This window comes from Nothoprocta perdicaria, unplaced genomic scaffold (assembly GCF_003342845.1).
Source record: "Nothoprocta perdicaria isolate Ctin4 unplaced genomic scaffold, notPer1 scaffold_266, whole genome shotgun sequence".
Lineage (NCBI taxonomy): Eukaryota > Metazoa > Chordata > Aves > Tinamiformes > Tinamidae > Nothoprocta > Nothoprocta perdicaria.
The window spans coordinates 496,874-519,742 of NW_020455495.1; the positions used below are offsets into that span (position 1 = coordinate 496,874).

General features: G+C 41.3%; 1 protein-coding gene across 2 annotated transcripts in view; it reads left to right on the plus strand.

Annotated features, from left to right (window-relative positions):
- LOC112948537 (A-kinase anchor protein 2-like) overlaps positions 1-22,869 on the plus strand; it is a 95,292-nt gene that overhangs the window by 68,990 nt on the left and 3,433 nt on the right. The window contains exons 2-4 of one of the 2 annotated variants that reach the window (XM_026040789.1): positions 6,089-8,477; positions 15,796-15,974; positions 19,102-19,140. In XM_026040789.1, the coding sequence (XP_025896574.1) occupies positions 6,197-8,477; positions 15,796-15,974; positions 19,102-19,140 (2,499 nt within the window). In that variant the 5' untranslated portion in view covers positions 6,089-6,196. Of the gene's footprint in view, positions 1-6,088; positions 8,478-15,795; positions 15,975-19,101; positions 19,141-22,869 lie in introns of those variants that run through there. The other variant, XM_026040788.1, reaches the window with a different exon arrangement.

The following is a 22,869-nucleotide window of genomic DNA, read 5'->3' on the forward strand; positions in this document are numbered from 1 at the left end:
TTTCTAGCACCAGTAATTGAAATCCAAGCAGATAGGTTTGCAAATTCTTCACCTATATTTTTAGAGTTAAATGAAATAACCAACTTAAAAGATGTGGTCCTTCCTACCTGGAAAAAATATACTTCCCATTTACATACCATGGTTTAGTGGGAAGTAATTGGGTTATTCCAGAAATGGAAACCTAGCTACATAGAACAAGCTTCAGCCACTTGTCAATGAGAATATAGAAATTATTTGGGCAGAATACTGAAACATTTAAAAAATAGCATATCATTCAAAACCTGCTCATCATTAAAACAGTCTGACATACAATATATGCTCATAATTAAAGTATTCATTTTTTCTTTCTCTTTTGACCCACTTTTCTCCATCCTTAATTTATTATAGCAGCAAAAGAAAATTGGATTTTGATTTGATAAAGGAGCCTTATTGTGTATCACATGGGGAAGCTGAACTTGGTGGCTCAGCTGGAATGAAAAATAATATTGCAAAGKCTTTCATGTTTTTTTTCCAAGCATTTGCAGTGATGATTCCTTCACTAACACAGTAAAAAGACAGACTTACAGAAAACCACTCAGAAAATGTCACACAACAAGTTCTGAAAGTAGCAACTTATGTATGTGCTGTATCCCACATACTTTATTACTGTCTCCGTTCCAAAAGAATGCCCAACCATTTTGTTTTGGGACATGGTTTGAGCTTGCATTGATTTGGGGCTCTATGGAATGTTTTACTGAGATATTAGAAGGGGATTAAACTGCTTTTCATAATGAAAATTCTCCAGTGTTACTGCCTAGCTCTGTCGAGTCACTCAGAACTGTAGCCAGTTGCTCACAAAGAACATTCCTTCTGACACTCAAACTAATGGGTTTTAGTCATCAAAGCGTTTGCATCAGAGTGCTGAAGACACTGTGTACTGACCAGGTTTTGAGCCGCTGCAAGTGGGAGGATTATGATTTATATAGTCAAGGGAATGCAAGCCTTGGCCTGGCATGTCTTAAAATCAACACAGTTTGGCCAGGGGATTGGGGGGGTGTTGTTCCTGAATTTTTATTTTTATCTAATTTCACTGAGTGAAAAATGTTAATGTTGGGGGGAGAATATCTCAATAGTATTTTCAAAAATATTGAGGAGTCAGTATAAAAATGTCGTATGGAAACATGCAATATTTTCACACAGTAGCAAGAAAGCAATACTTCATTTTTGTTTTGTTTTTAATGAAAAGACATGGTTCTTGTTGAGAGTGTCAGTAGCAATGCCATTACTCTCCCTGATTCTCCTATCACTGTCAGCATCTGCTTTCTTTTCCCATTCTGGGACTGGACTTCTCCCTTGCTGCTGCTGCCTTTAACTCCTGCAAATGCTTTCCAAAACACAAGGGTTAAACCCATTTCTCCAAACTAGTCTCTGCACAGACTCCCACCTACAGTGATCCTGTCCCTAACCCTAACTGTAGCCAAACCTTAACCCCGACTAACTGTGATGAAGGCTATCATCAGGTTTCTGGAGCTAGATGGGATGACTACACACAGTGGGAGTTCATGAGGACCATGTGGTTGGACACTACAGTGGTTCAGACCACAGTCCCATCCAGATCTGGTGGCCCCTTCCTGATCAGTGAGATGAGAGACTGAAGGAGACAGATAGGTATCTGAAGTTACTTAAGTTGCAGAAAATGCTTTTTTCTCTATCTTTTTAGCATAGTAGTAAAAGTAAAAGGGTGCCAGCACCTTAACTCCACCACTGGGGAAAGTTAGTAAAACTTTGCTCTTGCTTTTCTTCTTCATAAAGAACTGCAGCACTTTCCTGTAGCACTGCTCTTCTAYGGGAAAGAGTTCCATGATGAGATGCTTGCTGTTCAGAGGGCGTGGGAGACAACCCCCAACTTGGCTAGGAGGTTTCTCACTAGGCAGGGTGGCCGTCTGGAAATAGGGCAGTGCTTGGAACCATCTCCATCTGTGATGCAGATGGTGACTGCCTTCTTCAAAAGGAGAAGTTGAATGAAAACAGCCACTTTCTTGACTTTTTGCCAAGTCARCCCCCAAGCAAATATATCGTTTGGATCCTTCTTCTATGCAAGGAGAGTTTGGAAAGGCAGACCAAGATAGTAGRTGAGGAGTAATGAGGTGATTCACATCAGAAGAGAGGTAAGGATCAGGCGGTCAACCACATACAATGTGGTTTTACATTATGTTTGTGGGCTTCTGGAGGCRTGATGGGCCTAAGGGGTAGATCCAAGAACCAAGAGGAAAGGCTTCCTCTTTCCTCTCARTTCCTAAAACAAAGCACTGACACAGTAGAAAGAGAAGCAAGGATACCTCCAGATGAAAATGAAATCTGAAAAAGGGAGACATGCTTATTGCTAATGCTGCGAGGAGACCAACAGTGTTAAAATCTGTGCTGAAACTTCATTGGGTAATTGGTAGAAACCTACAATGAAGAGAATATGTTTTAGTTTTCCTAAACTACAATATGTTTTTAGTTAGGGGTTTAATTAAATCTCTTTCTCTCTTTTTTTTTCTGGTCATGCTGTTGCTTCAGAAGAATGTGGATGTGGCTCAGAAGGCCTGCCTCCCACTTATTGTCGTGTGCATTTTCTGTTGCATGCAACAAAGGAAGGCACTGGCAGTGTATTTGCTGGATCTTGCTCATAGTACACCCACGTTCTTTTTTTCCTCCAGAAAGAACTGATTTCCCAAACACTTACACTTTTGTAAACGGAGCATTCAACCAACAAAGAAATATGCTAATCATTCTCTAAGCTGCTAGTAACTGCAGCTTACCAAAGTAGCAGCGTTGTAGAAATGACACCAATTACCCTGCTGATTCTTGACTTAAACAGAGGGAGATGAATGCACATTCAGAGGCTCTTCAACAGTATCAGTAATTTCTGGAAAGCCTGGATCTGGATTAGCAGCACACACCAGTCACTGTTAACACTGTATTGCTGACTACAATTAAGACTGAATGCAGGCCTTTTCCCAATTTGCAGGCCTTTGTGGTGATGCAGGCTCTGAAAAGCCTCCTCCCTATAGGCAGCACATACAAGCTGTTGGTACATATTTACTGTGCATGGAACAAAAGCAGTCCCCTGGCAAGCTGGCCTCTTTCTGTAAAACATCCAAGGCAGGGGGTCCGTGTGCCTCCGACTGCCTTCCTCTTCCTCCAAGCCTACTCTCACCCACGGTAGCATCATCCCGATAGTCACGTTTTCTCAGGCCCTTCTAGAAACTCCCAAGCAGGCTTTGTGGCCTGGGCTGCCTAAAAAAAGAAAAGAAATTTWAAAAAAMCTTATTTTCTCAAGTGCTCCCATCCTTGGGATTTTTTTAGTTATCTTCTCCAGCTAACTAATCTATAGATTGGCCTCTGCTTTTCATAGGAATATGTGGACCATTGCCTTGTTAGGATGTCATGAACATGTCCCCAGATCCTGTGAGAATGTGTTGAGGGAAAAATATTTTTTTAAATAATGTTTTTCCCTCTTTGACCATTTCCCCAGCATGTCTGCCCTGCTGAGAGCCTTCCTCCCTGCTCTCCAATTGCGTTTGGCGATAACAAAATCTTCTTATAAATAGCAGTGTTTCTTGATATGTTTTACTATCAAAATAGATATTTGCTCTATTACATGTACCACTCTAATTGCAGAGCCACATGTCCCTTCAGAATTTGTGCTGTCATAATAACATGTTCTTGATTAGATAGTTATTTCTGTGTCTTGATTGTGAGCTACAGATTGCAGCTCTGGTAAGAGGATGAACGATTACTCATTAAGCAATTGGCTGATAAAATACTTCACCTTTGGTTCTGTTCTCTAAAAGTAACTTGAATAGAGAAATGCGAGGTGACCTGAAATGATTCATGCAGTGAAGGAAATTGACTGGAGTCTCTGGGACATTTCCCAGCCCTGTTGCACTGCAAGTTCAGCACCCAGGGGTTTCTCAGGTCTGGTTCAGCTGCAGGTTCAGCTCTGCAGGAGATGTGATTTACAGACTGAGGATATTGTCTGGGATACATAATTTCATTACACCRTTTGCTGCATCCATTGGAGACATGTCTGACAGGATGTGCAGTTCCAAATGTCACTAGTAGTTTTGATCTGTATGATTAGACAGATGTCCGTTCATATAGACTGCTCAAAGTAACAGCATCTCTGCCTCTGCACTGGTAAAGTAACCAGAGCAAGTTTAAACCTTAATATCAGACTTTGTTCATCCTGTTACCTGAGTACCAGCTCCATGGAGTACAGCAGGTCAGCAGGTGTTCTGCAGAGCAATTCTTGCTCTTTCACATTAAAAGCATGGCTAGTTTTTCATACCTACTAGACCCACTCAGAAGAGTTAGGACATCTTATACCAACTCTTCCGTATCTGCTTGCAGAACATATGGTTTCACCAATACAGTCTTAGTGGAACTAAGGAAAAATTTGACCATAGTTAGGTGTTTAAATAGTAAAAACATAATAATCTTTARGAAAGGCACAGCTAGAAATTTAGGTTAGAGAACTGCTAGATTCAACAGAAAGTGAAATGAAAATAGCTAAGAGGTAAAGGAAAATAAACATACAAAGCAAGTTAGTTGTTTTTTGTCTATAATGAATTTTCTTGCTCTGTGAGCATAATTAAGAGGGAAATATCTAATGGGTGAAGGCAGCATTATCTTCAAGGATATATAACTGCGTAATTTGACAAAAAGCTCATTCAAAGTGTGTTTAGAAGTAGAGCTATTCTTTCTGTCTGTAATTCTCTGTCAAATGCATTTGTTGCCTGTGTGAACACAGAGGCAGTGTGATTAACCAGGTCACTGGTAAACACTGTTCTGCTCATAGCTGATCATTCTATGCAGTAGAACTTATTAATAACATGCATGTTAAGTGACACCAACAGGGTGTGACCATCAGACAATGCTGGCCATTGTTGTTGGGTTCCTCTGTGTTCTGCTCAGTGTTGTTTCCTTCCCAAACCTGTGCCTCAACAGTTATACTACATGAAAATGCATGTGGAAAAAAGGAGTCAGGGGAAACRAGTCAGGAGAACAGCTATATCAAATTGCTGTTTTAAAATGTGAGACAAAGTGGACAGACTTGCTGTTTCCAGCATGCGATACTGTGTCCTGATGAGGAGCTACCAAATTCTCTTTTGAAAGTCATGTAGAAAGTGAGCTTTTCATTTCTTCTGATATCTCTTTTATCTGCCTTTAAGTAATTAAGGATCATTGAGGAATTCAATGATTGTTATCAGCTTAATCAATAATTTCTTCCAACCTTAAGCCCAGTAGGCTACTCCACAGGTAAAATCAGAAAGTGATATTTGTTAGAATACCTCCCTATCAGGATGGAATACCAACCCAGTGCAGAGATCAAAGTTGTAGGAGAGAGGAGACCTTGACACTGGTCCCCACTGTGCGTGCTGCGGCTTTGTCTGTGACATGGGAGTTGTGTTCACATCCTGTCTCCCAGGATGAGTTTGATGTGGGCTGCGGGAAGACATAGAGTAATTCCACCCCGGTTTAAGGGCCAAGACTGGTCTGCTGAGAAATGAGCATCCCCTGCAGTTGCCATGTCTTTTTGTCTGATGTGCGATGAACCRTCCACTCTTCCCACTTCTGTATCTGTAAAATGGATGCAGTAATATTTTTTTATCTGGGAAAGCATTATGAAATTTCCTTGGGTATGAAAGCATTTTTAAAATACCAGGATGCTAGGTGTGGTGTGCTGCATGTGTAAATCTTTGAAGAACCTAAACTTTTTAGTCATTAATAACTTGAAAATACAAGCTATTGTTTTTGGTGGCAAAACAGAATTCAAGCATGAGTGACAGGGGATAGATGATAACCAGATGGGAAATACTTAATTGAAAGCCTGTTGTTGTTTTAGTGCATTTTGCAGGGTAGGTAAAGTAACTTTCTATCTTTCTATTTTTTTTGGTATGAAAGTACTAATGATTTGCCCTGCTTCCTCACACTGTGAAGGGTTGCTTTAATTTCTCATCCAAGAAGTTCTAGGATTTATTTTCCAGATGGTGTTTACTCTGCATAAAATAAAATGTTGCTTCTTAGGACTTCATCATCATTTTATTCTCTTTCATTTTAGAAATCTTCCAGAATCCCTGAGGATGACATCAGGTTGAGAAAAAACAGAGACCAAAACTGTGCCAATTTCCTAGAGCCGGCTAGTGTGCTTGCTACAAAGGAAGAGAAAATGGAAATTGAAGTTCCAGTTTCTGAACACAAAAGCATCACCACAGTGGCTTCACCACATTCTGTAGACAATCAAACCCACTTCTTTTCCCCTGCTACTAACCACAGTGGACTTAAGGAAAGGCATGAATCCCTGGACAGCGAAGTTGCTAAAGAGATCAGATACCTTGATGAAGTGCTGGAGGCAAATTGCTGTGATTCTGCAGCAGATAATACCTTTAATGGGACATCTTCCCCTGAACCAAGTATGATCTCTGTTGTAGATGGCTCAGGAACATCTGTTAATRTTACCAGCGATTCAGTACCCAGTGAAATGGATGAAAATGTCGCTGACAAGCAGACAYCATTGGTGGTTGAACAAAGTGAAGCTAGTAAAAACGATGAGATCCAGAAATCTAATGGCCATTCTTCAGGAGGTTTGAAAGAAGACACTAGGGACAATCTGAAGGTGCCAGAGAGTCCCACCTCTTCAAACAGTTCTAGAAGATCCTCTAAGGATGGAGAAACAACTTTTACAACCCTGAAGAAAGAGGCTAAATTTGAACTAAGAGCCTTCCATGAAGACAAAAAGCCCTCTAAGCTCTTTGAAGAGGATGATGAGAAGGAAAAGTACAGGGTCCGGAAAGTGAGACCCTCAGAGGAAATGATGGAACTTGAAAAGGAAAGAAGGGAACTTATTAAAAGCCAGGCTGTCAAGAAAAACCCCAGCATTGCCGCCAAATGGTGGAACCCTCCCCAGGAGAAGACCTTGGAAGAGCAACTGGATGAAGAGCATCTGGAGTCCCACAAGAAGTACAAGGAGCGCAAGGAGAGGCAGCAGCAGCAAGGCACGATGCCAACATCCCCCAAGCAAGTCAGCTACTCCTTTTTACCACCAGAGCCGGTCAATATCAAAAAAGAGGATATTGTCACAGAGCAAATTGATTTCTCAGCTGCCAGGAAGCAGTTCCAGCTAATGGAGCATTCGGGTCCATCTCAGGGTCAGGTCCCACCAAGGCGGTCAGGAACACCCAAAATGTTCTCTATCAAACCCTTCTACAAGAGTCTGAGTTCTTCGCATGTTGACAGGCCACTGCCCTCCATGGCAAGACCTGCTTCTGTCTGTGGACAAACAGGACAGTTTGAGAATAGTGATGTCACTGTTGTCAAAACACAGAAGGTCTCCTCTACCTCAGAGGATGGTATGAATGCTCAGAGTAACACTGCTGATGCAGCAAGAGAGTTAGCAGGTAGTGACAGCTCTAGAGGTGTACAGACACCAAAACTGTGGCCAGAGGATGGTGAATTCATGAGTGCAAGAGCAGTATTCACTGTGGTGAAGGAAGATGGACAGGGTGTACTAGACCAATTCGCAAAGGCAACCAGCGCCTCTTCCCCTCCAGAGGAATTAGACTCTGGCTTGGATGACTTGTCTGTAAAGTCTCAGGATACCACTGTCTTGGAGACCCTTTCCAATGACTTCAGCATGGACAACATCAGCGACAGTGGCGCCTCCAACGAGACCATGAGTGCCCTCCAGGAAAGCTCACTGGCGGATTTCTCCTTGCCACAGACCCCCCAGGCTGACACTCCCGCAGAGTGCAGAGGGGAAGGTGTTTCCAAGTCATTCAGTGACCCAGGATTTGACTCTCCTTCTTCCACCTTGACAGACTCCATGCTGATGGATGACCAGCTGGAGTATCACGCTGGCCTGCTAGTTCAAAATGCGATACAACAAGCCATAGCTGAGCAGGCAGACAAAACAAGCTGTAAGCAAGAGAAAATCATGGCAGAGCAGGAGATCTCAGTCGAAGAGCAGTCAGCCACTGGGCCTGTGCCACACTGCGAGAAGCAGCAGAGCCCCATGTTTGAGCCACCCCAGGTGTCTTCTCCTGTTCAAGAAAAAAGGGATACAATACCAAAGAYTTCGGAAGAGGAAGACTCAGGACTCAGGGAACGGAAGACTTTGCAACCATCACCCATACCCTCAGCCAGCCAGCCATTCCTTGTGGAGGAAAACAGACAAGAAGTCAGCTATTTCAGCAAATATTCCGAGGCAGCTGAGCTGAGGAGCACCGCCTCCATCCTTGCGACACAAGAGTCTGAAGTGACCATGGGCCCTTTTAAGTTGAGGTCGAGGAAGCAGCGGACATTGTCGATGATAGAAGAGGAGATCAGAGCAGCCCAGGAAAGAGAAGAGGAGCTGAAGAGGCAGAGACAAGGTCTGCAGGTGGCCCCAAGCCCTCTGGTGAAGAGCGCACCACCTCTGCCCAGCAGAACAGTGGCTTACAAAACTGCACCAGGTAAGAGCCCAGAGAATAGGAAGGAAATGAGACGTGGGCAAGGGACGTGTCAGACCTTCTGCCTTTTAAACTGAATCGGTCGTATTTCCAAAGGCAGAAGGGTTGTCATGACTTTTTCTGCCTGGTTTGGAAATGGAAATGCTCAAGGTCAGGGAGAATGGTGTTTTTCCTTTGGAGGAAAGTCCATATCATACCCATTCTCTGTTCTGTGAGCATGCATATGGAAATTTTTGCTTTTTCCCAGATATATTATGTAAGGAACTTACCTAATGTGCTGATCAATCCATAAAAAATCTGAGCTCTGTTTATCTTTTGACATTCCATAATGTCTCCTGTTTGTCATTGTGCTGCCCAAAACACCCGCTGAAATTTAGGATCATCATCTTGATGATGAGAGCAACATTTTTCATGGCTTGGCGGGTATTTGAAAGGTGAACATTTTTTATTAAGGCTTTATATTCTCTTATAAGTCATTAAGGGATTTGCTTGCTGATATCTGCAAATTTGGGGGAGGGGGAGTTTGATTTTTTATGTGTTTTCCTTTCCTGTTATCTGATGTTTCTTATCTTTTTTTTTTTTCTAATGAACTTTGTCTGGTAAAAACGTCTCCAGAGCAGTGAGATGTGATTCATTACTGAAATTAAATAGGAGTACTGGAGTTAATCAGAAAGTGCTTAATAGATTCATTAGAAGCCCTCTTCTTCTGACTGATTGCATTCACAACAGTTAAAGTGTAAAAATCAGTAGTAAGTTGCTTGCCCTTGCCCCTTTCCATAAATAAAATGAGGATCGCATGTGTTCTTAATATATCATAAGAAATGGAAAAAGAAAAATGCTCAGCTTATTTCTTGATAGTTATTATTACAAGAACACTTCTACCTATACTTTAGAAGTCCTCAAAAGATTTTATCAATAGTGATCTTCATGAAGAGATGTAAAATTACATCCTTATTTCTGATGATATAAAACTGAGCCAGTGATGCTTGAAAAAAATAAATGTGGGGGATGAGCCTTTTCTTTTGAAAGTTGTTGCAGACTTGAGTTGAGTCTGAGTTGAGTCCATTGCCCTGTATGATTTTGAAATTGGAGTGCTATGTAGTGTCTAAATAGCTAACACTTGGTTTTGTTTCTTTTATAAAGGGAATGATTTTAGTCTGTTTCTTGCCAAGACATGTAACAGATGTGACAATTTCTTTGAAGTGCTATTATTATTTTGCCTATAGAACAAAAATATTTGGAAGAGAATCTCCAGAAATTGTAGCAAATGGGATGCTTTGAGTAATGTTATCTTACAAGATGAGGGAGACATAGGGCCATGGGCCTCAGCTAATATAGTTCTCCACTGTTTAGAAGTATGAAATGAGCTCATCACAACCTTCAAAAAATGTTTCTTCTGTCCAAGTCCTTAAAATGAGGCTTAGATTGTTTGTGTTTGACTTGTAAGCTATTTTCAGTGYTTACTTCAGTGGAGTTATCTGGGGAAATAGTATGCTTCTGATACTTGTTACATCTCTAGGTAAAAAAGCATTTGCTTTGAGGTTGATGTTAAAATATTCCTTATAAATTATGTTTTAATGAGAATCTTGAACTCAAAGGAACTGTTCCAGACAGTTTCTTTTAAATATGCAATTGCCATATGTTGAGGAAAGAAAATTTGGATCTGCTGACCAGTGACTCAAACTACTGCAATTTGCAGCTGGTAACAATTCATTTCTAAGGAGAAATATGTCTGTGACAGTTTCAGAGGAAGGATATGCCTGTGACAATGCGTAAACATATTAATCATAACTAAATAAATATTGCCAACATCTCCCTTAAATTTGCTACTTCTTGTGCTGTTTTAAACAGTCAATGCAGAGTTCTAAGCTGCTGTGAATTAGTCAGGCTCTCTTGGCCATCCAGACTGAATAACCTCAGCTCAAGTTGTGCTTACAGTCTCACTGCTCAGCTATGTTGCACCTGAATTTGCAGTCTTCACAGGAGAGTGGGAGAGAGATTATTATGTAACCCTTAAAGATTGCAGCAACTTTTTTTTTTTTGTACATATTTACAGTACCTTTTTAATATTTACAAAAGCAGGGGGGAAAGATGCTTCATGGAGGTAGCAACATCTGACTGTAAAGCTACATCATTTGCCAGTTATAAGGTGATTTATAAAGAAGAAAAAAAGATCCACTTGTGGATATTGTAGGGTGTTATGTAGAATATGCCTGATGTCGTAATATCTAAATTCACAGAAAAAAAAAAATTTTTATTGTCTTTATATGTATGTTATTAAATGGGTGTTTCTGTCACCAAAGTGCCTTTTCAAAAAAAAAAGAAGTAGGAATTTTCTTTCAACATCAAGTCACCTAGGCAGAAAGGGGTCATGTCTAAATTTGAAAAATTTGTAATTAATGAAATTAAAAAAAAAAAAAAAAACAGGCATACATTTACCAGAGCTCTTTTGAGATGGTGTGTCCATCAATGTCATTAGGATGGCCTGCCTACCAGGTTGCTTTTCTGCAGTGGACTAGGCAGAGCAGCTTTACTAGAACTCCTTGTAAAGGAGGGACCTACTGGTCCCCAATTACTTATTACTCCCACCTCATCTTCCAGCTCTGGACTATCTTTCTGTGGATAAAATAACACAAACCCACAGAAAAAGGACTGCAGTGAACTGAGCTGCTATTTGACTGAAGTGTGAATATTAATGCATTCGTGTGGGTGGATGTGTGAAATAGCTGCTAATTACTTCAGAAAACAAACAAGCTGTTTTTGCCACCCTGATGTACAGCTTTACAGACAGTGACACTGAAGTTTGTTCCTGTTGACTGCTCAGTGTAAGCCAATGTGGCTCCCAATAATAAACTATTTTTACTGTTGGCACTTTAGGTATTTCCCATAGTAAAGCTTGTTCCTCAGTGAGTACTGAGGAAAATGTTTATGYGTAATCAATGCAAGACTGGAAGCATCCTTTGAAACTGTTCAGGTCATTGGGAAACAGCCTTTTAAAACATGTCAGGCCAACAGAAAGTGCCATTTCATTGGAATGAAGACTAAATGTTGTATATAGACAAGGGAAGACCTTTTCCAACATAATATGAGAAACAGAAAAGAAAGGATCTTTGCATACTTTTCACAAAAAAAAAGGTACATTTGCTTGACCCAATAAAAGGCAAAACAGTTGCTTCAGGGTTCTTAAATACAGAGATACTGTGGATCCCAAAAGCTCTGTGAAACTCTACCTGAACATGAAAAGCTCCTGGRTGTTTGTTTCACTGAAGCACCTGCAGCACTGAGTAGAGTGCTGAGGAGGCAGCATGCTTTTTCTCTACCGTATGTGGGCAGCACACAGTGCCGCCAGGCCGGAGCAGCAGGGACCCTTCAACAGGTAATTTAAACAGGATGGTGAGTGTGTGACATGACATGTTCCAGTGCACATTTGCTGGTGTGATCCCTTGCTCACTTTATTATGAGTACTTAGACTGTGAAGACCTAAGAGAGATGTGAGAGAGAGCCTTTGGGAAAGTCTGCAGTCTCATGACCAGTCATGGGAAGTCCCTAACATGAGAAGCTGTGCCTTGTAGAAGCTCTCCTGAAGCTGCCAATATTTTTTTTTTTTGTGTGTGTGTGTGTGTGTGTGTGTGTTAACATTGGTGAAGAAACCTCTTCCATGCAAGGCAAAAGGCATGTTTCTCTCCCAGCACTCTTGGGCAGTAGGTCACCCTCATCTGCATGCACATTAGGGGGCACTTGCAACCTTGCCGCCTTCTGTTCCTCCCAAATAACTGATTAAATGGGAGAATTTCAGTGGATGGCAAAAGCTCAGAGGAGTTGCTGCAATTTATAGATGCAAGTAGTCACTAATCTTTAAATTTCAGATAGCCCTTCCCTCTGAGGAATGTGTGCATGCTGGCTGTCTTCTCCTCAGTAACAGCTGTTGATGTAAACTTCTGTCAGAAGAGACACTTACATCTGAGGCTATTTGCCACTCTCATTTTTCAACAGTAAATGCCTTCTGTAAGGAGGCTTCTCAGGTTCTGCCGCATCCTGAAAACACTTATTTGGTGGAAGAGGGGAAAACAAAGACTTTGCAATAAAGTATTTTCACTATCTGTGATTTTTTTTTTTTTTTTTTTTTTTTTTTTTTTTTGGTGCAGGATTTTTAATGCTCAGCATAGACGTAAAGAGTAAAAATCAGGAATGATGCCCATGTGTGAACGTCTTTTTAAAATGAGAATTCTGGGGAAGGCCAAAGAGGAAGTGAAGCCTTTGAGTTTATGGAAGGAACCATTTCCTTATCCCTTTATAAGCATAAATATGAAAACAGCAATATTCCTCATTCTCTTCCATAAGGATTCTTCCCAGGAGCTTATCTGTTACCTCCTAAACACCTCCAGGAGATCAACATCCTAGTCCAGCTCATTTTTCATTTATTATTATTTATTATTATTTATTATTATTTATTATTATTTATTATTATTTATTATTTTTTATTATTTTTTATTATTTTATTATTTATTATCATTCACTACTTAGTGGGGAGCGTGTATGAAATAGAAAGGTCTCAGAGTGGGACAATAGCATTGCTTATTTTTTTGCTTGTTCTCCAGGTGTGGAGAGTTCATCTTACTCAAAACACTTCTTGCTTTCTCAAAMTGCTTAGGACAAAACTAGTCTGGATTGAGCTCTTCCACCTCTGCCTTTTTTTACAGAAGTGTTTTCCAGCCACTAAACTGGGACATAACCACATCTCTGAGGTGCCTCTTCTCTGAGCTTCTTGCCTTTCCTCAAGCTAAGGAAGAGCTTGCTCTATAAAAGCAGCTCCAGCTCCCCTGCAGACAAGTTCCCTGCCAATTAGCACAAGAGGCAGGAAGTGCAAAGAAATTGAATTCCAGGAGCTTCCTGGAAATTCAAATTCCCTGATTTCTTGAAACTAGAAAGTAGGGGGAGTTCTCGCCAGAACCGAGGTCATAGAACATTTTTTTAGAGACTGTTTAAAAGAGCAAAAAAAAAAGGTGAAAATTGTGAATGAAGATGAAGTGGCTTCAGGGGAGTAGCAGAGGAAGGTGCTACTGATGACTGCTGTTGAACTGCAGTGATGACTTGCAGGCTGCAGTTTTTCTGGTATCCCACAAGTGTGATCCCATTTCCATCTGAGTTAGACCACAGTTCCATGTTTATTCATTTTGTATTTGATCAAGGGTCACCAACAGTGTCGACATATGGATCTGGTGTGAGTGCATGACCACAGAAGAAGAAAGCTCCTGTTTGCCTGGTGTCTTATTATAGGTTTATGCTTTTTTTGCTAGGTGTGTGACTAGGACATCTCTGTGTGGGACGTTACTTTTTCTGTCTGAAAATCTACTATTAGAATATTAACCTACCAGCATTTCCAGCACAGTCGGAACTGGCAGAGTTTCTGCTGGATCACAACAGTGCTTCRAATTCCACAGTTTGTTTGTTTGTTTGTTTTCTGAAAGCCCTGTAGCTTCAGCCACCACATCATCTAACCACAACCTCGTTGAGGGTTGTGCCAGTTACTTCTGCCGTCATCTGTGTCTTTCACTTGCTTTCCTTCTTTTGCAAAATACTCAAAAACTTAAGGAGAGAGACTTACATTTCTGTCAAAGGTAGTTGAAAATAGGCCATGAATGTGAATACCCAGAGAAAATAATTATTTATAATGATTAATTTCTTCTGGATCCATGCCAACAAATCACCATTTACTTTCTTCTGCCTTGGCTCCTCGCTCCATGCCWCGGCCAGTGTGATGCTGTGCACAACATGTGCAGATAGGCACACAGTGCTGCAGGGTGTCAATGCAGCAATTCATCCTCCTCTGCTCAGACCAGGGCAGGTGGATCCTCATGGAAAAGTCCCCATCCACAAATGCAGATTTCCTAACTCCTGAACTTTGCACRGTTTTCCACAGGGAGCATGGGTAGAAGCAGCACTTTTTGGGTGTGGGGTTTGTCCGTGGCTCCAAGCAGCTGTGACCCGATGCCTGTGTCCTGCAGGGAAAACACAACAGGGAAAACAAATGGACAACTGAGAGGCTTGATTCTTCTCTCTTGCCTGGATATGCCCAAGAGTTACTTATTAGCATAAAAAGAGTTATTTATAAGTGTAAAAATAAAGTAATGCAGCAGTGTATCTGCCCCTTGGTCAGTCTCCATAGTTTGAATATTTTTTTTTTCCTGTGGATCTAAACAGCAACACAAAAGTTGTTCGTTTTTTTTCTTTTGGACAGTCTTAGCTGCCACACGAGGATGCAGCTGAATAGGTCAGAACTTCTTGTTGGTCCCCATTTTGGCAGTGTGCTTCTCAGATAAATGTGGGGCCAGGATGGTCTAACCAAGAAGAGCCTGGGCCTATGCAGATGTGCCCCACAGCTCTGGAAGAGCAAAGCTGGCTTTGTTTGGGGATGAAATGCCTGCGCAGTCCAGYTCAGCCTGAGATTTTAACAAGAGTCTGGTGATGCAGGGATTTTCCAGACTGGTCAGGAACGAAACAAGCCTGGAAGGGAGATTTCTTGTAAAAGGCATCTGCAGTGTTAACTCAAGTTTCGCTTCTTTCTCTAAAAATAAATCTGTCTGAGCCTTACAGGAGCTTCCAAAGCTGCTCTCTAGTGGCTGCAATGTCTATGACACTTGCTTGAGGAGCACTTAGGTTTTTCATTAGTGTCAGCAAAACAAAGTTTCAGTGAAAATCCAACCCCCACAGAGAGGGAGAGGGGGCAGAGATCCTGTCCCTTTCCGTATGATGGCCCTTGCCTTCCATCATCACTTCGGGAGCTCCCTCTGTGCTTGCAGAAAGTGGTTCCAGGGAAGAGTGATACTGGGGTCCTGCTCAAAGCCTTTTAGCTCTTGAAAGCAGATAAGAAACATGAAAAAGAAGAAAAAGAACTGGCAGGGTTTACCCAAACGTCTTTCCTTGAGCTTCTGAATGAGTGCTCCGTGGAGTACAGTTTGGTTCATTTTATTTTCTGAGCCAGAAAAAAACGCCCTRTAATTTTCCAGGTCATGAGTCGTGTGGGAGAGAGCAAGAAGCCAGACACTGCTGTAAGCACCAGTAGTAGGCTAGGTTGTATAATTTGGTGACTTTACTAGGTTTTAYAGAAAGATTTTGTAATGTGTTGATAAAGTGGATATTAGGAAGGGGGCCTTTCAAACACCTGTTTGCCATTCTGATTTACCAGATTGCTTCATAAACTCCATACCAGACTGTTTTTCACTCAGACCCTGCTGAAAATATTTTTCCAGTTATATTTTTTCGGAAGCAACTTGCAAGGCCTTCCTTTTTGAAAGGATCGTTCCTTTTCTTGTCCTTGCAGGAAAGATAGAGAAGATCAAGCCTCCTCCATCCCCAACCGCCGAGGGCCCCGTCCCGCAGTCCGAGCTGCTGCCCGAGGAGGCTGCAGGAGCTCAGAGACCCAAGAACTTGATGCAGACGCTCATGGAAGACTATGAAACTCACAAAACTAAAAGGCGAGAAAGGATGGATGACAGCAGTGTAAGTACACTTTTCCTTTTCAGCCTCACCGTGCAGTAGATAGATAGCATGATTCAAGAGACCCAAGATTCACAAAGTATTTTGGTACCTAACACATCTTGCAGGAGCTTATGAATTATAGGGGCCTGTATGGTTGAAAAGGAAGGATAAGGGGCAATGGGAAGGAAAAAAAGAATGTCAATGCAATTATAAAAAGCAAATCATTTTAATTTTCATTTTAATTAATTAATTTTCTTCACATTAATGATCAGGAAGTGAATAGCTGCCCTGTAACTGGCCAACTGCTTAAATTCACACGTCGTGAAAAGTGTGAAGTGAACCATTTTAGCTGCTTCTTGAACTCTGTGGATCAGGCATGAGTTCCTGCTGTGCCTGTTGACTGCCAAAGTCTAAGCCCAGTGTGCTCAGGGTTTCATATAAGTGGATAATTTCCCCACAAACGGTCTCAAGCAGTTGCTGCACTGGATGGAGAATGGTTCAAAAATTAACTTGGATTCTTCAATGAACAGCATGTTGTTTCTCACTGAAAATATTGTCTTTCTTTTTTCTACCCAATTATAAATAGAGAATTAGGCCAGGTTCTGCTTTCAGTTTATGAAATGGGTGCCTGCATTTTAGTGGTTACTGTAGTAGAGTTTAACCCAATTACAATGTTCTTTATGGGAGGCAATAATATGGCAATAACGACAAATTTTATAGCTGAAAATGTCAAAGCTTAGGTGTCTACACAGTACAACCTGTTTCCCACCAAAACAACAAGCTGTTTCTCATTCAGACTCATAAGTACTGTGGACAAGGAATTAGAATATATAAGTGAGGTATACAATCCCTTAAACAACCATAGYTTTTATGCATTCAGTGAAACAGATTTTTTCAGACATCTCACAGACATTTCAGAAAGGCAATCTCAGCTCCAAGGTGCTCACACCCCAAACAAACTGCTTTCTAGCAGCTCTCGTTTAGAGGTGGAATCTTACAAAATCTACAGAAATGAAGATGTGTAATGTCAATACCAGCACATTAAAGACCAGCACTTCTAATCACTACCGATGAATATTATGCAGCAGCATAAGATACTCAAATTGGAAGGAATGGCATGACATTGAACTTCTGCCCGTTAACTTATACACAGTAGAAGAACTGATCTGAAGTGTAAACCGTTGTATTTCTGGTTTATACCAGAGATATTTCAGATTTCTGCCTCCACTGAAGTTACTGAAAGAATTTCCACTGGTTTCACTGGAGCACTCTGAAGTKGTAATTTGGACTCCCTGCCTCTGTACAGAAGGAAGTTCGTACAATAAAACTAGTTTTATTCTGCCCCCGCAGTGGAGCCATGTCTTGTGAATAAGTTACTTGCTGATTTCCCCCCTCTTTTCAAAGCACAGTCCTATTTCAGCTGACTGCACCCACTGTAATGGGCACTTTCTGGCACAGTATTTCCCTGAGCATCCACTACCATGCAGGGTCACTGAATGGTCTCAGGGTATTGAAGAAAGGAGTCGGGTGGTCTTTCTCACCTCCTTTCCTAAAACTAGGAGTAGCTTTTAATTAAGTGGGAGGTATAAGACTTAGGTGATCAGAAGAAGACTTAGGTCATCACGAACCCTGCAATTATCTTCAGTCAATCTTTTGTTTTGATATCTCGGCATGGTGAAGCTGTTTTGCTTAAGGGGTAGCACTCAGCTGCACACTCGTCATGTGCTTTCCCTTGGCCCTCATGATGAGTGAAGGTGCCTTACCCACTAAGCAGCAGCTTGTGTTCAAAACCTCTTCACACCGTTGGGATGTCGTTGCACGTTGCTCGTCATACCCGTTCCAGCACGCAGGAGACATTATAACATGTCACTGGAGTGAAAGGCTAAACTCTCTGTTCTCCATTACATGTGTGCAACTCTGCTGCTGTTTGCAAAGTTGCACAGGAATGRCGTTGGCCAGAATTGCCTTGTCTCCGCGTATAGTCTGAGTGTGCCCCGATGTTCTCAGTATGAACACCAGCCATCAGTGTCTCAGAGAAAAGGTGTGCTGTGGGTTTCAGCTCAGTGCTCTGCTGCAGCCAACATACCTACCTGTCAAAGCATTAGTGCCAGACAGACAACTTGGAGGCCAGATCCTTTTCTGGAAGGAATCATCAAAACTGCATTGAATTCACAGAGACCCACTGAAATCCTGTGCAGTTACAATTTGTTTTTATTTATTCTTTTATTTATTCTCTGAGCCTGYTACATATAGTCAAACATGACTGACACCCTTGCTGTTAGCAAAGTCCTGTTAGGGGCAGTATCCAGCAGAGGTGAGACGCAGTATCCTCAAACCAGGTGCAGTGTTTTCTTCCTCTCCCCTGTCTCTTTTTTTAAGTAATTCCCACCACAAACAGAGGAAAGAGAAATCAAATTAGAAGGATATTTTGCCTTGCTCCGTTCACAGCACCAACCTTGTATTTTACACGCCAGGCTAAGCAATAATCACTTAAACAATAAGTAGTTTTGATTTGTCAGCAGAGACCTTTTGACAATGTGCCCAGGAAAAAGAAATATCTCTGGATCAAGTGAAGCAGAATAACACATTACTGGCTTGTTTTAAAAATGTATGGGAGAGAAYGCAGTGGACAACCCGCCAGGCAGCCGCCACTCCAGGCGTCAAGTCCTGAGAGCTGGAGCAGAGCTCAGCATTGCTTCCCTTGGCAAGGGGCTGCAGAGGCTTTCCTGGATACCCAGGGCCGTCATTCCAGGACTCTGCTGCTCCATGGGCTGTGCAGAGCAGGGTAGAGTTGAGCGGTGGGTGCAGAGCGGAGCATCTGTGCTTGCCTCTGGGGCAGCTTCCTCCAAAAAGGGCATGCTACAGAAAGAGCAAAGGCAGGTGAGGAAAAGGATCATGGAGCAGCAGGAGGAAATTGGTTCTGTCACCAAGGGTAAACAAGACCGAGACTGGCCAAGCAATGTCATTAAAAAAAAAAAACACTGAACTGACTAATGATTTTGCCTTTTTTTTTTTTTTTTATGACACCAAGCTGCTTGAAATCCTGTGCTCTAGGATGTGCCAGTTCTTGCAATTTATTTTTTTCTTGTTTCCTAGTTGTAACATGCTTGTTCGATGTACTAATGCTGGTCTTTTCCCTTTCTACCAGTACACCTGTAAATTACTGTCTAGCAAGGTTACTTCTGAGGTACTTTTCAACTGCTTATTTTTGCTTTCTCTTGCATGGTGATTCCAAATGCATGTTGCTGGAGTTTGCATTTTCATGCTGAGTGCCAATGCTTTTTCATATCAAAATCACAATGCAAATGTATATGGGGGATATTCCTTCTTATCTCCCATCAGCAAATATTTGTGTGTCTGTTTTTCTAACCCTTGGATTCTTGTTACAATTTCTGGAGTGGGAGGGATTGTAATCAGAGGGATGAGAGCTGTTGCCCAGGACTGGGACATTCCTGGGATGTGAAATGAGAACTCTCTGATCCTTACTCTCATTTAGCTGGCAAAGCCAAACCTCAAGTACCAGAAGTTCCTGAGAAAAAATGCTGTGGCTTTCCCATATGTGCAAATATAGTGCATATAGCAATATCAAAATACACAGTATTTTGTTAAAGAATCAACACACTCAACTTTCACCTTCAGGAGAACAGAGTGAAATCCAAGTTTGCTGTTTCCATTTGTTGAATTTTGCGTACTTGTCCTTGTTCCTGTGTGTTACCATATGATGACAGGTCACAGTCCCAAAGCGTGGCACCAACGCTGGACTTTGCTTAGATGAGACCCAGACCTGCTAGAGAAAGTCTGTTTTCACTGACACTTGGTGTTTTACCACAGTGTATGATCTGGAAGCCTGCAGTCTTTATCCGTGCAAAGGATATGCAGGGATATCCAGGGACAGCCAAATGTTTCAGTTTTAAAAACAAGAAGTTGATACCAGCTACATTTTTGCCATGTTTATTAGGGAATTCATGTGTTCCACAAGGCAAACACTTAAATTTCCTGTGATTTTTCYGTGCAGGTGTGTTTATAAATCCAGACATCTCTAAGTGACAGTAACAGATTCTGGTGTTGGGTGTCATTCATCTGTCTAGAATCAGAGTTTTGTTACAAACACATACTTGTGCATATTTCTCTAATCCTTTAACAAATTTTGACCCCCATGAGCTGCTCCAAGACAAGTGTCTGAACACTTGGTCCTCAGAAAGAAAGCAAAGTAAAACCCATCCATTTCATGTTCATGAGTGTGTGCTTGTGTCACTGGGCAATCCARTGGTTTATCTCGTGTAGAACATCTATTTTAGCCAGTCCAGGAGCCATGTACTTCCTCCCAAGACCTGATGTTAAACATAGGCCATGCCTCTTCTCTCTCAATATCTCTGAAATAACCTGGGCTACAGTTTGAATAGTCAGTATTGACCAGAGCATTTGATGTCCTACAGGAGGCAGAAGTTCAGATGTGTATTTTGGATGCCTATCTAATGGCTCCTTCTGCTGGAAACAGTCACATGTCTTCTTATAAAGCTGATATTGACACAAAGAGAAACTAGACAAGAATGGTTGTAAATGGGAAAGCTGAAAACTGCTGTTGCAAAAATCTTGTTTTTCTATATAGGTGAAAATATGCCCCGTGCGTAATCTCCTTTACTAAGCTTCAGTCTCATTAAACCATTTCTCAATCCCATCCTCTAACAGAGGCTCTCAGCTGTAATCAGAAATCTCCAGAAAGACAGGGTTTATTATGTCTGTCCATTTTCATCACTTTTAAAGGTGGAGAATTCCCTGTCATCCCAGGTTGGGTGGTGATGCTAGGTCGGAAGGTTGTTGCAGACATGGAGGCAGCACTGAGGACGTGGCCACTTCCCTCTGTGGTCGTCACAGGCAGCTCCCAAGGCCAGTGGTGGGTGTCTCATACAGCCCAGCAAAGGCCTGGGCAGCAGCATCTGAAGCTAAGCTGGATGCTCACACAAACCACGTTAATCTTCACTTCCGTTTAATTCATACAATATGATTTATCATCTTAAAAATCTTACATCCAGTGTTAAAAACACGTCCTTTTATTGTTTGAAAGAGGCAACATTGTATTTATCCTCAAAGTATTCTGCTTTTATCTTTAAAATTATAATCATATTTTTAAATTTATCAGGTATTATCGTGACTTTGGATTTTCCCTAGCAGACTACAGGAGATATTACAGGAAAATAATATTGAAAGTGTTAAAATGTAGACACCACGAAACAGAAAACTATCAGACTGTATGATGGCCAAGGACACACAATTATGTTCTAACAGTGACCAACAGGAGCAGTAACAGGTTCCTTCTTCGGAAAAATAAATGTCTGAGATTCTCTACTCCTCATTGTACCTTTAATAAATTTAATAAGTTTCTGATATATCTATATTCTCATATAGGGATTGGTGCTATGTAGGTACAGTAAAGAAGTTGTCTTTACATGAAGGAATGGATGTTGTTTGTCTCACAGTAGTTTCAGTTAGCTGTTAAAGCATTTAGCATTTTTTTGTTGTTGTTACCAAGAAGAAGTGGTCATGTCTACAGGAACAGGCAGCCTATTTCCTGCATTTGTGTTTCTGCATTTCTGTGCACTGTATGCTTCTACAAAGGTRTCTGGTGCAAAGTTTATTTTGTGTGCGTGGAACTTACAGAATCTAGAGACTCAGACTTCTGCATTTTTTTTTCTTTGCTTGAAGCTTCTTCTAGATTTGAATGGGAAGAACAGTAAAATATAAAGATCCAGAAATACCATTTTGCTTCTGCATCAGTATTACTGCTGCTATTAAATAAAAATGAGTGACCTGTGTAGCATAGTACTAAGTGTGATTCAGCATAAGGTTTTTGGGATGAATGTACTCTGGCATATTCTTGCTCTGCTTTTTAATAGCTTGCTATTAGTAGAAGAGTAACTGTGTTAAGATCTGTGGGAGGGAAATGGGTTAACTCAGGAGGGACTTGGCCCTATCTCACAAATAGATAAATAAATTGAACTTGAGCATGACTGGAGTGACTATTTCAGTCTTTTTCTTTTTTTTTTTAATTCCAAATCCTCAATATCTGAAATGAAATCTGTCAAAGAATGAGTTCTCTATAATTCTTAGTAAGAAGTCAGAGATGCAACCACAAGATCCACACATCACTTGGAAAAAAAAAAAACAGAGGGGAAGGACAGTATTTACATCTCTGCATATTTTGGTGTATTTGTCTTTCCTTCACACTTGTTTCTGATCTCCAGATTCTCCTTTTAATGAGACTAGTGATCAAATTGCTATTTCCATGTGAGACATACTGTATAGAYATTGCTTTTGTCACTGGCATGGTATTTCCTTTATGAGATACCAGGAGTGCATCATCCACTGCACTCACGATCTTTCCTGAGCTTAAAAAACAATCTCAGTAGCCATTTTAGACAAGTGATAAAATGCAGAGAATGGCAGCAATAACTATTTTCACTTCTGATTTTCAGTATACAGCTTTGGCATATGATAGTGTGCCTAACCACCATAGGTCACTTTGGCCATTCAACCTATGGTTCGGACAGGATGAGGATAATTTTCTGGCCGGCTACCTCCACTTTGTGGTATCTTCAAAGAGGCTGGAGGAGCAGCAAACTGCAGGAGTGTTATTACCTAGCAGCTTGTCCATGCACAGACCTGCAAGCAGGGGCTGTTTGCTCCCCTTGCCAGGGAGCAGCGCTGTTACACGCCAGGCATGGCATAAAGATATTGGTGGTTTGGGAGGACCACTGGGTGCTGGATTCGTGGCAGGTCTGCATCCATTTGTGGTGTCTGTTGAGAGAATTTTACAAGGGGATTCAGAGTCACTATTCAAATCGAAGCAGCTTGCTATTATAAGCTTCTGATTATAAGTGAGTGGCTTCTTAGGTGATGAATGTAATGCTTCCTTGAG